The 16,919-nt window shown below is 35.8% G+C and overlaps 1 protein-coding gene across 2 annotated transcripts in view; it reads right to left on the bottom strand.

Annotated features, from left to right (window-relative positions):
* The window catches only part of ANTXR2 (ANTXR cell adhesion molecule 2), a 159,942-nt gene that overhangs the window by 100,158 nt on the left and 42,865 nt on the right, over nt 1–16,919 (bottom strand). For both annotated transcript variants that reach the window (XM_038582324.1, XM_038582325.1), the window contains exons 8-10: nt 14,518–14,578; nt 12,548–12,646; nt 10,465–10,534 (exon numbers count right to left, since the gene is read on the bottom strand). In XM_038582324.1, coding sequence (XP_038438252.1) covers nt 10,465–10,534; nt 12,548–12,646; nt 14,518–14,578 — 230 coding nt within the window. The remainder of the gene's footprint in view (nt 1–10,464; nt 10,535–12,547; nt 12,647–14,517; nt 14,579–16,919) is intronic.

Below are 16,919 nucleotides of genomic sequence, written 5' to 3'. Positions count from 1 at the left end.
TTCAAACTATAAGACAATTAGTAATAATTAAAATTGCATTAATTCAGATTCTAGTAATTAATTATTTGGGATCAGTCAGCCAGGAGTTGGTAACTTTTTAAATTTTTTTAAAAATTTTTTTAGAGAGAGAGAGCAAGGGCACACAAAACATCAGAGGAGGGATGAGGGAGGAGAGAGAAAGAATCTTAAGGAGGCTCCATGCCCACCGCAGAGCCCGATGCAGGGCCTGATCTCACGACCTTGAGATCATGACCTAAGCCAAAAACCAAGAGTCCAGATGCTTAATTGACTGAGCCACCCAGGCCCCCCTGGTAACTTTTTTATTATTAAATAGCTCTAACAAGGGAAAAAAAATAGCTCTAACAAGATATCAAAAGGCAAAAAAAATGACAAGGAGATTTTTAAATATTAAGGAAACAGACCTTTTCTAAAATAGTTTACACAGTATATTATCCTATAATGATCAGTATGCCAACATTTCAAAGCTATCCACTCATTAAAGTAGAAAGTAGTAGGTAACATTTTGGTGATCTAGCTCCTATGCAGTGGCATACTCCCATTCTCACAAAATATTCTAAATTCCAAGAATTAATAGCTAAGATACTTTAGCTATTACTGAATTACTGAATTAGTAAATTACTGATTACTCTGAATTAGTAAATTTTGTTATATTTAGAAGATTTCCTCCCTATCTCTTGAATTGAAAGCCAAATACTACTAGATACAGAGAATTATGACAAAAGAGAAGCAATCTCAAACCACGGATAAAATTTTCAATTATGATGCCAGAGAGGGGAGATAAAGTATATTATTTAGTCCCTGCTATGTGCCAGACACCACCCTCAGCATTTTATGGATGTTATCTCATTTAATCCACACGATAGCCCTTAAAGTAAGGAGTAGTTTCACAGTTGTGCAGATGGGGTACAGAATGCTCAGAAATGCTAATTACCTTGCCTAAACTGGTAAAGCTACATAGGGTTCTAACTAATTTTGAAGTCTTCCCATCAAACCATACAGGCTTGCTGAAATCAAAGTCTTTAATGTGTTTCTTTGCTCAATGTGATATGTAGTTTGGATTCATACAGGACAGAGCCACCAAGAAAGATACTCCTAGCAAATTTAGAGTTGAACTCTTCTTCAAAACTCACAAATACTCTTATTAAAAATATTTCTTGTAAATCATTCCCTCCAAAATATTAAAAACAAGTTTAGCTATATCCAGAAACAAATGAGAACTTAAGATGTTTACATCAACTTGTTTGAACTTTTGAACTAGTTCACCACAGAATGCCAAGTGGTTTATTTAAGAAAGAAAACTTCAACCCAATTTGCTTATTCTGCAGAACTGAGTCCCTTGTTTTGTTTTATTTTTTTTGAAGACAAAGCATAGTTGAATCCAAAAATAATCTCTCCTGGTTTCCAATTCCTCTATTTTTAAAACATGTACCAGAAAGCATATGACATGGTAGGCATGGTTTTAGTTTGGGGGAAGATGATCTGATTCACCATAATGTATGATTGTTGCAAGTAATCTTACTGACTCAGCTTTCATGGGTTCAGTAGATATAGACTGAGGTTGTTTAAAATCTGGCACTTAGAATTCACCAGAAATAAATCTTTCTCTAATTAATGAAGGAAACATTAAAAATATTAATGCTTCCAGACTGAAAAAAAAGAAGAAGAAAAAAAAAAACAAATGCTTATCTAAGTGGAATAAGAACAGAAGTTCACTCTTTCCTGACAAGATCTTGTAGGCAACCAAAACAACTGTGCACTATCCCTAAATCTCAGCCCAGTATGATGTAGCTAGTGTCACATAAAACTGAGTTGAATCTCCACAGATATGGAAAGTCATCTGATGATTCTTTGGACATGTGTCCTCAACTGAAACAATATTATCTTCACCTTCTTGAGAGCAGAGCATGGGCATCAACAACAGCACTGACCGCGACGGCATTTATCAAGTCCCTACTATGAGCCAGGCACACTGCGTTCATCTTTTCATTTAACCTTCAAGAGACCCACTGTGCCGGACAGCAGCATTTTTTTTCCACTTTCCAAGTGAAGAAACCCAAGCTTATGAAAGTAACTTGCCCAAACATTGAACTTCTCTGACTCTGTAGTCAAAGTGCTTTTATTTCTACCCCATAATTCCTTAATCCTTGATAAATACATTAGAGTCTTACATTTAAATTTCTCTCATTGGCAAGAGCTGAGTGACATTCCTCCAGATTTTTGTTATATTCATATATTGCTCATGGTTAAGTAGGAGGGCATTCACTAAATGCTAAGCTAACATGAAAAATACACTATTAAAGTTACTTCTGTTTTTAAACATTTTCATTTCTTTAGAAAAACATTTTTGAAATTATTGGTATGATACCGGCACTGCCATGAATGATACCATTTGCCCAAAGTTATGCTGCTCCTTTGCTGGCACACAGATTGATAAAGCCACCCCACCCTCTAACCCAAACCTAATGCCCTGATCTTTCATTACCCTAAAACTCCAACACATGTATGTAATGTTTTCCATCATATTTTCATGTCAGTTTTGTTAGTATCTACAGATTTCTCATTCCTACATAACTCCTACTTCTGGTTAGTGTATTACTAACAGTAAAACCCACACTCTCAGTTATAGAGACTTTACTATGGATAAAAATGTATGAAAGTCCATGCTGGTTTTACTTAATTCCATACAGAAGTGAGAAGTGAGGGTAGAGTTCATTTTTATTTATCCTCAAAATCAATTAAAATTATAAAAGAGGAAAGGTCTAGGCCAGGAGTTGAGGAACTAGGAATTCTGGGTTCGAAGCCTAGTCACTGCACTTTCAATCTTCCATTCCTCAATCTGTAAAATGGGAATAATTTTACCTATGTCAGAGTTATTTGGGGGAGGAGAGCTTGATAAAATAATAAGCATAAAATAGCCAACACAGTGGCTAGAACACAGCAGGTATTCTCACATTATTGTAACACCTGACTATTTTTCTAACAGATTATTTAGAATAACAAGATACTTTTTATATAAAATCTCTTAGACCCAAGCTGAAAAAATAATACAGATAACACAGAAGAATATAAAGCAGCAATAAAATCATTACCTAATGCTTCTTGGCTTAACAAACTTCTACTCACTGTAATATAAAAATTATAGAGAGGGGGCACCAGGGTGGCTCAGTCAGTTAAGTGTCTGCTTTCAGCTCAAGTCATGGTCTCAGGGTCCTGGGATCCAGCCCCAAATGGGGCTCCCTGCTCAGCAGCGTGTCTACCTCTTCTTCTCCCTCTGTCTCTCCCCTCCTGCTTAGGTGTGGCTGGTTCGGCTTTGCCACGGGCACATCAACCAAGGTTTCCTTTCCTGCAGGAAGTCACTCAAAGATGAATGATGAGGAACTGGGATTAGAAAGGGATCCAAGAGGAAGGAGTGCTATTTGACCGGCTGGAAGGTAAGAAAGGCACAAAGCAGTCAAGGAACTAAAAACCATTCAACATGGCAGTAACACAGAGTGTGAAACTGAGAATATGTGGCCTGAGGCTGGAAAGGAGAGTAGAGAAGGATCATGAAAAACCCAGGATGCCATCTTTTAAACATTTGGAATTAGTCTTAAGAGTTCTTAAACTATGTGTTTTACAAATATTCTTTTTACAGGGTAGAGCATGGATTGGAAGAGTAAATTCTACAGTAGAAAGACCAAATATGAATATCTTGGTGTATTTCAAATAAGAACCAAAGTCAGACTGAACTGAAATAGTGGCAATAAGGGTTGTGTGAAAATGAAAACTGGGAGATATTAAGGAGTCAGAATAAAAATGATCAGATATTTATTGGATATGTAAGAGGAGGAGGAAAGAAATCATTAAAGATGATCAAAATCCCTGTCTTATTGTGAGGTGGGTTGCATAGAAAACACAGGAGAAGGAGTATAAGTTGTACTTGGGAATTTCAGGTTGAATGTGCCCATTAAAAATCCCAGTGAGTCAGCAGACATGTGGATGGTGGACTTTTGTTGTTGTTGTTGTTGTTGTTGTTGTTGTTGTTGTTTTTGGATGGTGGACTTTTGGATCATGGGTTGAGAGCTAAGGAAAAGATCCTGTCTGGAGATTTGGAGCTCATCATCATGAAAAGAAAGCCTTAGAGAAGATGCATAATGATAACTGAGTTAAGGGACTCTAAGAAGAGGAGCCTGCAGTGACATCTGAGAAGCTGCAGCCAAAGGAGGTGAAAGTATAAAGTCCTGAAAGACAAAGGGAGAACTTCTGAGACAGGACTGGCCCACGGTGCATAAGGCAGGGGTGGTCAGGGTAAAGAAGGCTGAGAACTGACAACTTCCAACATCCTTTTCTGTAAATTGGTTCTACATTGCTTAGAATGGCTTACAAATATCTTAATCCACCCTTTGTTCCAACCTTAGAATATTTTTCCAGAGTAGAAGGGTAGGCATGCCTGGCTAGCTCAGTTCATATTGCACTGACTCCTGATCTCAGAGTCATAAGCTCGAGCCCCACATTGGGCCTAGAGTTCACTTAAGAAAAAAAAAAAGAAGAGGGATAGAAAAAACTTAAACAAATTACCATAACAAAAAGATTGTTTGAAGTGCATTTTAATGTCAGTTGGTACTCAACAGTGATAAAACTAAATTCGTTCCACATGAAAAATTATTAAATAGTATTGTGATATATAAGTAAGTAAATAAAATTCAGTAAGTCCTAATGGTCACAGTGAGTTTATTTAATGTTTAAAGATGTAGGGGAGTTCCCAAATAAACTAGCTCAGGGCCATATGTCAGGGCTACTTTGAACTAAGAAATTTCATACACCATGAAATATGGTTGACATTTAGGTCCATAGTAACTTATTTGCAAGGTATTCATTTACTACTGACTTTATGTGTATTCAATAAAAGATTGCCATTTTATGATCCATTAAAAGGTTGAGAAAATTAAATAAAATTGTGAAAGACATTTGCTAGAAGTAATAAATAATTTACCTCCAGTTTGCACATACACAATTTTGCACAATTTTGCACAATTTTGAAATTGAGTGCTACTATTATTCTGCAGAGCTTTATAAAAGTTACTTTTATCCATAATAAAGATTATGAGTTGAAAAAATAGGTCTTTATATTTACAAATAGTTTACAGATTTCACTTCTAGTGATGAGCATATATGTAAATTAATGTTTTGTCTAAGGATACTTTCTTTAAAGTTAAAGGATTCTTGAATTAAAATAACTTCTTTTTTAGATATTTCAATATATGTGTAAACTAATATATGTGAAGACTGCTAGATTTCAAAAGGGAAAAAAAGCCATCTTCAGAGATGAAGTATTACACCAAAAATAACTCCCTTTAACTGTTTTTGCCTATTATAATAAAATAATAAAATATTATATAAAAATATACTTTGAAATGATCACTCGATTTTTAGTGCTTTTCATCAAAAATGTCAAATGCCTTAGTAATATCAAAAAAATTGATAATATAACACTTAGAAGCAGTATATAAGAGAATTTAAATACATATTTAAGGATATCCTCTGTCTCATCGTCTATCCTATTCCTCTTTGAACACTTCTGGTTACCAAAACACTCGCTAAGTAATTCTAGTTGTTAGAAAGATCTTCTTTACATTGAGCTGAAATGTGCTTCCCTTTACCTTCCACTCTTTCCTTCTCCTTTCCTGGGAGCAATAAAGAATAAATCAAATCTGTCTTTCAGATGACAGAGCTGATGTTTGCAGACAGCTGATGTGTCACCCTTGAATCATATTTTTCAGTATTTCAAATTATGCTCTATTTAATGTTTCCATTCTAGGCAACATCTTGTGAGCCATCCTTCGATGTGCCCAAATTGACTGTTGTTCCTCTTAAAAGACAATATCCAGAACCAAATCTAATACTTGGGATAGAGATGCAATACAGATTAGATGAACTGATCACATTTATAGGTATAATTAGCAAGCAATACATCATGTGAAAGAAGAGACAAATGTTCTACCATTGGGGTGGGGGGTTGAGAAATAAAGAAACTCAGCCTTATAAAGGTTTAGATTAGATTAGATCTCTCACAAGATTTTGATGTTTACATTCAAAGTAAAGATATAACTAATGTCCTAGTATCCATGGTAAAAATAAATAAATCAAGTCTCATTCCTCATAAGGAACAGGAGAATAAGGGATTATTATATCACCTGCTACTAAAACAATGTTATTAGAGATTGTATAATACATACATACATAGGTATATTTTTGAAAAGAAGTGTTCATTTGTGCTAACAGCAGAATTTGTCAAACCAAGAAAGAGAAGCAGAATGAATAGATTTCATTCCAGGCAAAATAGTTATATTGAAAAAAAATAACAACGTTGAAAAAGAAAATAAAAAGATTCTATTACCAAGTCAGGCTCTAACCCCAAGTCTGCCACACCATTCATTTGAATGACCCTTCAATATCACATGCTTAAAATTTTCCACATATACTCATGTCCCACCACTTCTTACTCAAAACACTCTGTCAAGTTCTTCCCACATTGCCTTTTAGGAAGAACTAATACTATCAGTTTCATCTGATTTAGATATTTATTTCATATTTGCCAGAAGACTCTGGCCAATGTTTTTGAAAGCACATTTAACTATACCATATGCCTCCTTAAATCATCTCTATCAAACAAGCTGTAGGATAAGGCTCTGGTTCATTCTGTTCTGTTTTTCTTCCTTCACAATGTGTTTATGTATATTTACCCAATTTGCTCTGTTCTTCTTGCCAAATTACAGGTTTGAGATCTCAACTATTGCAGAGCAGCTGTGCTATTGTTGATGTCTCACTAAACAGGGGTCAGAGGATGAGCCTGTACTGCAAGCACTGGTGACACCTGCACATCACACCATGAGGTAAATGCCCTGCCAAGGAAGGAGGTGAAGAACTTCACAGAGTCCTTCCTATTCAAACTTAAGACATGTCGGTACAAATGAGCCACTGGTGGAAATAAACTCCCAAACTATCTATAGATTTTTCTTGATAAGATAATATGTTTAATCATATGACATTTTAAAATTAAATTGCATCCAACGAAAGAAATACAAAAGAATGACCTCATTACTACCGCCTTTGCATTCTTCCTGTTTAAGTACTAAGAATCCATCTACCTTAGTGGCGCCTGGATGGCTCAGTTGGTGAAACTTCTTCCTTTAGGCTCAGGTCATGATCCCAGGGTCCTGGGATGGAACCCTGACTCTGCCTCTGCCTCCACCTGTGCCCCCAGTTCAGCAGGGAGTCTGCTTATCCCTTCCCCCCTCTGCCCCTTCCTCTCCCTCTCCCCTGCTCATGCTCTCTCCCTCTCCCACTCTCTCTCCTGATCTCTCTCTCTCTCAAATAAATACATAAAATAAAAAAAAAAAACCCATCCATGTCAACCTGGAAATCTACATTAAATAAAGAAATTTGATAAACAGAGATCTCTCTTAAAGAAAGTACTTCAAAGACCCATTTCAACAATGCTAACCAATGATATACCTGGATAAGATCTACCCAGATAGCTTTAATCTTCGTTCACTCCACAAGATCAATTTCCAAATGCAAATCTATTGTCCTAGCTGCCCATCTCCAAGTAAAGCAATTTCACATTAACCTTCTTACAAATTAAAATTCAGGAACCTGGGACACCTGGGTGGCTCAGCGTTTGAGCACCTGCCTTCAGCCCAGGGCATAATCCTGGGGTCCCGGGATCAAGTCCCACATCGGGCTCCCTGCATGGAGCATGCTTCTCCCTCTGCCTGTGTCTCTGCCTCTCTCTTTCTCTCTCTCTCTCTCTGTCTCTCATGAATAAATAAATAAAATCTTAAAAAAAAAATCAGGAACCTTTAGGTTTTTAAAAGAATAATCCTCAAACACAATGGAATTCAGGAAGTAACAAAAAGAAGAGAAAGGAACTGATAGAGCAGGCTAATGAGATGAGGCATATGTCCACGGATCCAGCTCTGAGACTACGCATCTGGCTTTGAGGCTGTCTATCTAGGGTTACTTCACTGGGGTGTTGTTAATTATTTAAGTGAGAGAACAGGGGGAACCATCACCACATCTGTCACCCTCACACAGGAAAAACCTTCATTCATTGTTGGGCCAGATGTGTTTGTTTGAAACCTAGACTAACTAGCTACTTAATGGGCTTGAATTCTTAGCCAAAAGCTAATTAGGCAAACATATTAAGCATCAGTCACCTTACAAGGCTAAACTGTTTCCGTTGTGTTGATTTTAATCCAAGCTCATAAGAGAGCTCATCACCTACAAAAGTATCTGAATAAAAGTCAAGGCAAAGGAAAGGTCCAAATTACTCACAACATACTTAGAAGAACAATAATGATGTCTCCAATCATTGTAATGCCCAATACATTAACAAATAAAACCTTCTCATGCTTTGCCTCAGTGGTATCATGTCCTTGATACCAAAAAGAAAGAAAGAAAATGAAAGAGAAGAAAGAAAGAAGAAAGAAAAGAAGAAAAAAAGAAAAAAAGAAGAAAAAAGAAAGAAAGAAAGAAAGAAAGAAAGGAAGGAAGGAAGGAAGGAAGGAAGGAAGGAAGAAAGAAAGAAAGAAAGAGCAAAAATTATTATTTTAGACAGATCTCCTTCCCTCAAAATCCTCAGCTTGCTTGTAGGTGAAATATTAACATCAAAAGCCAAACCAATGACAACTTCTCATGTCTCATATTTATTATGTTCTATATGATTTTTTAAAATCACGCCTCCTGCATATTTAGCCAATCTACAAATCACTGAAGAATATCAGTAGTTTCTAGAGTAGCCTCTTCAAAATGAGAGTGTCGAAAGGCAAAACAAATTCAGTGTCTGGGACAGAACAGGCATACTGCATTTTATAACTACTCTGGAGAAGAAAGTAAACTGTCCTCCTTAACCAATCACTGTTATTAAAAAGCCAAGATAGTTTCCTGTTCTCTTAAATGACATGCACCCCAGTAAGATTCTGGTCATTTATCTCCTACCTGATATAAGCCCCTGACCCCCCAGCAATCACAGGTACTCTTTTTGCTTCTTATATAACTAGTAACTCAAAATATTTGAGAAAAATGCAGACATCTTCTCATCTAACAAACATTTATGAATCTGTTGTGTGTCAAGTATTGTGTTAGGTGTTACAGACAGAGCAAGAAACAAAACAAAATTTATCCTAGAAGGAAAAGAGATATAAGAACAAATAAATGCTTGGGAGAAAAAAATTAACCATGAAAAGGGAAGAGGGAGTGCCAAACTTCAGAGGGAGAAGACTGTACCAATTAAATAGGGTGATCAGGAAGGGTTTCCCAAGGTGACATTTGAACAAGGCCTGAAGAAAGTGAGAGTGAATGAGGAGCAAAGCATTTCAAGCATAGGGAACAAGTGTAAAAGTGCCAAAGTTGTAAAGAACAGCAGAGAGATCAGTGTGACCATAACAGAAAGAGCAAAAGGAAGACGTAGTGAGGTGGGCCAGATCCTACAGAACCTCGTAGAACATTGCAATATTTAGATTTTCACTCTGAGGGGAATAGGGAACCCATTATCAAGGATTTTAAGTGGAGGGGGTGACATAAATGAATTATCTTAACAAAACCATTCCTGCCAAGGACAGAAACAGAAAAACTAGGAGAAGCTAATAAACTCTGTATATTTTCTTTTCCTCTGCTGGATATGTGTGATCAATATAAAGTAATCCTGTAACTTTTTTATTATCCTAAACATATTGTCATCACTATTGTTGGACTAGGGAACATCTGAACTGTCTGCAATCATTTCCCTCATAATAGGGTAAAAAGAAAATCACAAATGGAAATACTAAATGACTAGTGAAATTATCGGTGTTTAGGGGATTTAAACAAAAGCTCTTCATCCAAACTAAACATCCCTTATTTTAACCAGCTATCATTATGGTTTACTGCCAGACTAACAAACATGAGAAAATAGACCCTAACAAGACCTGGATACAAATTAAAGCACAAATATTTCCTAGTCCAAGGTATGCCTTACTGAGCCACGTTCCTTTTCTTCTTTTATCTTGATATTTGACTACCATAGTAATTAGTCAAAATCTCACTTTGGAACTCGTGTGTGTGTGTGTGTGTGTGTAAATGTGTATGTGTAAATGTAATACTCTCAAGTTCGAAATAATGACTGTAGCTCTGAATATTTAAAGGCTCTAGCAATAGTTCTCATACCCATCCAGATAAATATTTATAGGGCCTTTTAATCAATATTTAAGAAACCAGATAAAGCAGACTTTAGCATTTTCAACCTACTAAAAGCATATTATAAATAAAGTACTAACCAGAGTGGTTTGCCTTGAGCTTTCTATTTTCATGTTCATTTTGTACATCAAAAAAAAAAGTAGTAGTATATAATTAATGTATATTTGTCATCATTTCCTAATAATTTATACAGCTAACATGTTTTCAAAAAGTTAATGAAGTGCTTACTCTCCAACTTTACTCAGGGCAGGTGCAGGACAAAGCATAGAATTCAGCTCCACACTTACTGGATTCACACCTAGAAAATAAAACACAACTGAATTAATATAGAACTTTACGTATCTCACACAGTTTTATCAACAGTATGAAAAACATAATGGTAATCAGGGTTCAACAGTGGAACATTAGATATATTACCATGAAGAACTAAATAGACTTTCAACTAAAAAGAGAAGGAAAAGAAAATGAAAAAATAGAGATCATATGCCTCATTGATATGCAATAATGGTAAGTTAGAAGTTATGATATTTTATTAGACTAAATTCATGGATATTTGTAGATACTATAAAATTATCATCTTTTCCACCTCCATTTTTCAAATATCTTAGTCTTTGAAGGAGAAATGATATATATTTTAAAAGCAGAATTTAAAAATAATGGAGAGGGCAGCCTGGGTGGCTCAGCGGTTTAGCACCTGCCATTGGCCCAGGGCGCGATCCTGGAGTCCTGGGATTGAGTCCCGCATCGGGCTCCCTGCATGGAGAGCCTGGGTCTCCCTCTGCCTGTGTCTCTACCTCTCTCTCTCTCTCTCTGTGTGTGTGTGTCTCTCATGAATAAACAAAATTAAAAAAATAAAAAATAATGGAGAATAGATGAATATCCAAAGAGAATGAATTTATTTCAAGAGTTTAATAAGATAGTGGTATCATAAATAAATAAACAAACAAATAAATAAATAAATAAAATTAAATGCTTAAATTATCCTATTTTAATAATAAATTAGAAAAAATTTGGACTATAAATATTCAGAAAAGTTCCATAATCAAATGGATAATCCTAGAATGTAAGGGATGAAAATACAATCTGACTCCACTTATTTGTTTGGGGATTTACTTTAATAAACTTAATCTTATGTAGTGAAGGAAAAAATATGTTCATACTATAATCAAATATGTACTCAGAGGGAGTCTCATAAAGCTAACTCTTAGATTCAGATGACTAGTGAATAAAAATAAAATTATTTTGTCCTCTTCAATTGTGGAATCTGCTATGAAGAATTTGTTACAAATATTATTGTCCTTGCCTCACCAAAATGATGATCCTAACAGGAAAGAGAAGAATTAATTATGACATTTACCATGCTGAGATCCTCACCACGTTAATTCAACAAACACACACTGAACAGTTGCTGTGTACATAGGCAAAGCTGCGCTATTGGAGTATTTAGTACCATCAGGAAAACAGCAAAACTGTACATGAATCTTTCAAAAAATAATTCTACCAGAGTTCATAGAGTTATAGCATCTGCATTACAGATTAAAATTTTAGAAGCCACTACAATCATTGATGAAGAAAAATGTCTTAAAAGAGATCCAAAATGCTCAGAATATTAAGATCTATTTAAGGAGTTTTTCTCAGAATGAAGATTAAAACATTATATTCATCTGCTTTTTTGAAAGACACATTAGGAAAAATAAAACATAATTACATAAATATGGTAACTATCAATAAACTGTGCTGAGCAGGCACTGAAGATCAAAATATGTGAAATATATAAATATATAAAATATATAAAATATCTGTAAGACAAAAAGCTTATGTCGAGGAGCTGATTGGCAAGTTATTGGGAAATTAGATAAAGAAAATGAGTGAGAATAAAATAAAGCAACAAGTAGTAGAATAGTCCAAGAGAGTTAGATTTTTAGGCAAGAGTAATAATAAATAAATCTAGAGAAAGAAGCAATTAAATCAAGCAGTTGATGTGGTCCACACAGAGTATAGTCAGGAAAACTGGGTTCAACTTTCAGGTTGGCCCTTTCCTGGCTATATTGCCATGGACAAATTGTTTTACTCTTACAGATAATTGGAACCATTATTTGTAAAATGAGGCTTCCTAGGATAGGGTTCAGCATTTCTTAAGTTATAAACAAAGGTTATAATCATTACATAACAAAAATATTATTACTATTTGTACTACCACTGGACTTCATTTCTTTCTCCTTTGATTAAAAATATAGCATGGTCGATTTCAATTGAAAAAAAAAGGAGGAAACACTTGAACACTTGGGGAGGAAACACTTGAGGAACCTACTCTTTGTGTAGGTTTCATTTACAGTGTAGGTACAGAGAACACTCCCATTTCGACTGCCCAAGTTGAATCCTCTTCCAGTCAAAACAATTTGAAATTCATCTAGAAGTAAAAAGAGAAATAACATTTTAATCCCTGCTGTAAAAAAAGAGAGAGAGAGAGAACTTGAAAGTGTCAAGGTGCACAGAATGAATTTCTTCATAGCGTTCAGCCTACTAGTAACAATGAAGACATTGCTTTATTTCCAACTCTCTATCTTGGGCCCTTTAGGGAAATTCAGGGAAGATATCATCTATTGCCATATAAAAAGGCATTATTTTATTTTTTAAACAAAGTGTTTTCCGGTAGTAACCAAGATACTTGAATTGAAGCCTAACAGTCATTCCCACATACCACAGAAACTTACCCTCCCCTCATTTCTGTCCCCAGAAAAAGAAAGGAAGAAAAAGAAAGAGAGAGAAAGAAACTTCCCCAAATTCTATCCTTGGGAAAATATCAGCAGGAAAGAAGCTTCTTTGTTCTTCTCTACTCTCAGGTATTAAGGTATGGGAATGTAAAGAAAATTACTTACTCATTTCTTTCTTAGAACTGTCATGTGTTGTATTTTCTTTATTCTCTGAAACTCCCTATAGAGTTCTTTAACGGTTTCTTGACATTGCTAATCCCAGTTTCATTTTCTGTTGCATACATATTTATAACTCACCAGAAGTCATGCATTTGGGACTATTCATAGTCTATGGCCTGTCACTAAAGGAAGTTTATTCAACTTACTGCTCAGGACTCTATATCAAAGGAGCAGTCACTACATGTTAGAGAGTAAAATAAAATGCTAGGAAAACAAGCTAACTGATCAAATATCTTGATTGGCATTTAAATGTTTGCTATTTAGCTATAAGATGATATATGAACTATTTTAACAGTGATTAACTCTCAATCTTCTCCAACAATCGCTTATCTATCAGAATCTAACATATTTATAGTAATTTATTGTGGAAGAAAATATCATTTTGCCTCTCCTCATGAAGCAGGTTATAAAAGGAATTTTATTTAAAGTGCAGGTAAAACTTAAAATGTGACTCAGTGAAAAGAACATGGCTTTAGAGTCCACAGACAAGAGTCAAATGGGACAATTAGTAAAACAAGGACTGAACCTCTCTGCCCCAATTCTGTCATCTGTGAATCAGGGATTATAAAACTGTCAAATAGTGTCGTTATGAAGATGAGGTAAAATTATGAAAGCAGAGGGATGCTCTGGGATGTCCAAATGCGCTATTCCTCTTAAACATCTCAAAGCCCATTAAACAGGAAGTCTAAAAGATACAGAACTTCAGACCATACCCAGAGGCTGGGAGGCTCTGTGGGAAATTACACAGCCCATTTCCTCTTCCACTAGACCCAATATTTTTCCTTTTCTATATTAAAATGAACTCCAGGTCAGACTTGAACAAGAAACAGAATCGCACTCTCTTTGGGTAAGGATGGCTTCAAAGTGCTAAAACCTGAGTCTGTTCTTGGCACCTGCTAATGAAGCCACCTACTTCTTTCCTGCCATCCACCCATACATCACTTCTTCATGTGCCCCAGGCCAGAGGGACTGTACTTTGGCCGGGTCATCAAAGCACAGAGCTCAAAGTCTACAGATACACGACTGTTTATATAATTAGATAAAAGAAAAAATTTCATATTTTATTTTACTTGTCATAGGAAAGGTCTCAAACATGAACTAAATATACAGAAAATTCTAAAAGCCTGTCACACAATATGTTCATTATTTAAAATAACACTCCAATCTTAAAAAATTTGAATTTAAAATAGAAATATTTCAAGGAATTATTTAAAAATTCTTACAGAAAAGGATGCCAAAAAAGTTAATTTTGTTATTCTCTTTCCAACATGAGTTTCAAATCATATAATTTAACTAGGGGGAAAAAATACAATTTCTTACACGGTATTTTTAAATTCTAACCACTTACCCCCCACACAGACACTTGAAGGCCGCAATTCCAGGATTTCAGTGCATGACTGAGCTAGTATCTAAAAAGGAAAAAAAAGAAGACCAAGATAGAGAATGAAATTCTAATATGTAAAGTGAGTTATAAGATTGCTAATAATCATAAGGTCCTCCCCTTAACCTCAATAGATGACAGAGAAAATCTTTTAACTATCGTATATACAGCTACCAAGCTCTTAAGAAATTTCTATGTTGTCTTTCAGTATATATCCCAAGACTATATTCTGTAGGAATCCTTGTTTGATTATTAAATACAGATAAGCACAGATAAAGGAGATGTTACCTCAAAGTCTGGTAGCCTTGAATGCAAAAATAACTGAACTCTCTTGGAAGCCATAAAACCTAACGCTGACCTTCCCTATCAGGCAAAAGCAAGACAGCAAATTGGATCTCCTGTTCAATTATGCGAACTTAATATGTTTTTCACAAAGAGGTTCAATACAATATCAATAAATAAACACTTCTTTATTTGACCGTGGCACTTCTATTCGATTTCTCAGCCTCAATTCCCACAGATGCTAATCCTCCTTGTAGGCACCAAACCTTACACTTGGGGGAACACAGGCTCCTTGTATGAGCCAAATATTATCCTTAAAAACAGACCCCGTACTCCAGCATTCCAGAAACAGAATGGCTCTTCTTAGCTTGTTCCAAGAAACAGAAACCACCCTACAAGGCACAGGCTACAAGTGAAAAACAACAGTGATGAAATCAGCTGCTCCCAAAGGACACAACAATCCCGTCTTTATTTTTAGAACTGCTCTGTACTACATTATCAAACTCAGACAAATTCCAGATGATCTCTGAACAGCATTCCTTTCTTGACAGAGTTGAAGACAGATGATGTACAGTGGGCTCTAGCATCTCCTGCTCAGAACTAGAACAGGAAGGAAGGAAACAGAAATGCTTTCTGTGCTTTCTTGAATAACAGTAGAATGGTAAATTGTCAGCTGGGAATCTTTGTTGCTGAATATGCATCACTGAGGCAGGAAATCATTGGTACTTTTTAAGATCATTTCCCAGTGAATCCACTTTTCACAAAGCAATTGAAGCTATAGTGATAGGGAAACAGATACAGTAAGATTTTGTATCTGAGAAATTTAAACTCAGAAATGACCAAAGAGACAGACTCCACAGTCACCCAAAGAAATTTCAGCACCCAAAGACCTCCTCTTGGTCTACTATTTTATCTTCTATAATCAACACTCACTCCTCTGAGGAATGCGTACTGTGGTTCAATTAAGAATTCGGAAAAAGATGGACTCCTGGGCAGCTCAGTGGTGACCGTCTGCCTTCGGCCCATGGTGTGATCCCAGGGTCCCAGGATTGAGTCCCACATCGGGCTCCCTGCATGGAGTCTGCTTCTCCTCTATGTCTCTGCCTCCGTCTCTCTCTCTCTCTCTCTCTCTCTTTCATGAATAAATAAATAAAATCCTTTTTTTTTAAAGTTGGGGAAAGAATTGAGGGCCACTGTGAAAGGGTAACACACGTCTAGGAAGGGAAGTATCTTAAATCAGTAATATCCTTAAATATTTTAACACTACACAAGTGACAAGACTCTGAAGGGAACAGAATGGAAAAGTTTTGCTAACGGAATATGGAGCCAAAAGGTTCCAACTAACAAAAATGCAGCATTATAGCCCTTGGCTTTGGCCAATGTGAGATAAAAGGAGAACAGTGGGCCACACAAATAGAGGGTAAAAGGAAAACACAAAGCCTCCAAATCTATTTTACTTGCCAGCAAGTCTGAAGGAATTTACTTAAAAACAGATCCCATTAAGGATGCTCCTATGAAGAAACATTTTTCAGTTCACACTTTCTTTATTAGTTATTTTAGGCACACCTCTAGCAGCATTACAGAGAAATGTTTCAAGCATCAAGAAAAATTATGAGAGGTTTAAAGACTGAATCCATTGGAAATTGCAACTGTTCTTTAAAGATTCCTTAGAAGAAGGTAAACAAAGAAATTACAAGATTTTCCAAAGACCATGTCAAAGAACATACAACTCAGAATGATCTGTGTAAAACTTCTAAAACTGTATTGTTTTTCTCTATCCTACCAGTATCGACCATAATCAAATCAGATCTCAAAATATTTAAGACAAAAGTGTATGTATATCTTGATTTCCTCTTTTAATTTGATGTAATCCATTGAATAGTTTTAAAATGATAGTGCCAGGGGTGCCTGCGTGGCTCAGTCAGTTAAGCATCCCATTCGTGATTTTGGCTCCAGTCATGCTCTCAGGGCGGTGAGATTGAGCCCCACATTGGGCTCCACACTGGGCATGGAGCATGCTTAAGATTTTCTAGCTCTCTCTGGCACTTTTCCCCTCTTAACCACCTTCCTAAAAATAAATAAGTAAT

The sequence above is a fragment of the Canis lupus genome, chromosome 32 (assembly GCF_011100685.1).
Source record: "Canis lupus familiaris isolate Mischka breed German Shepherd chromosome 32, alternate assembly UU_Cfam_GSD_1.0, whole genome shotgun sequence".
Classification (NCBI taxonomy): domain Eukaryota; kingdom Metazoa; phylum Chordata; class Mammalia; order Carnivora; family Canidae; genus Canis; species Canis lupus.
This window is presented reverse-complemented; position numbering and strand designations above follow the sequence as displayed.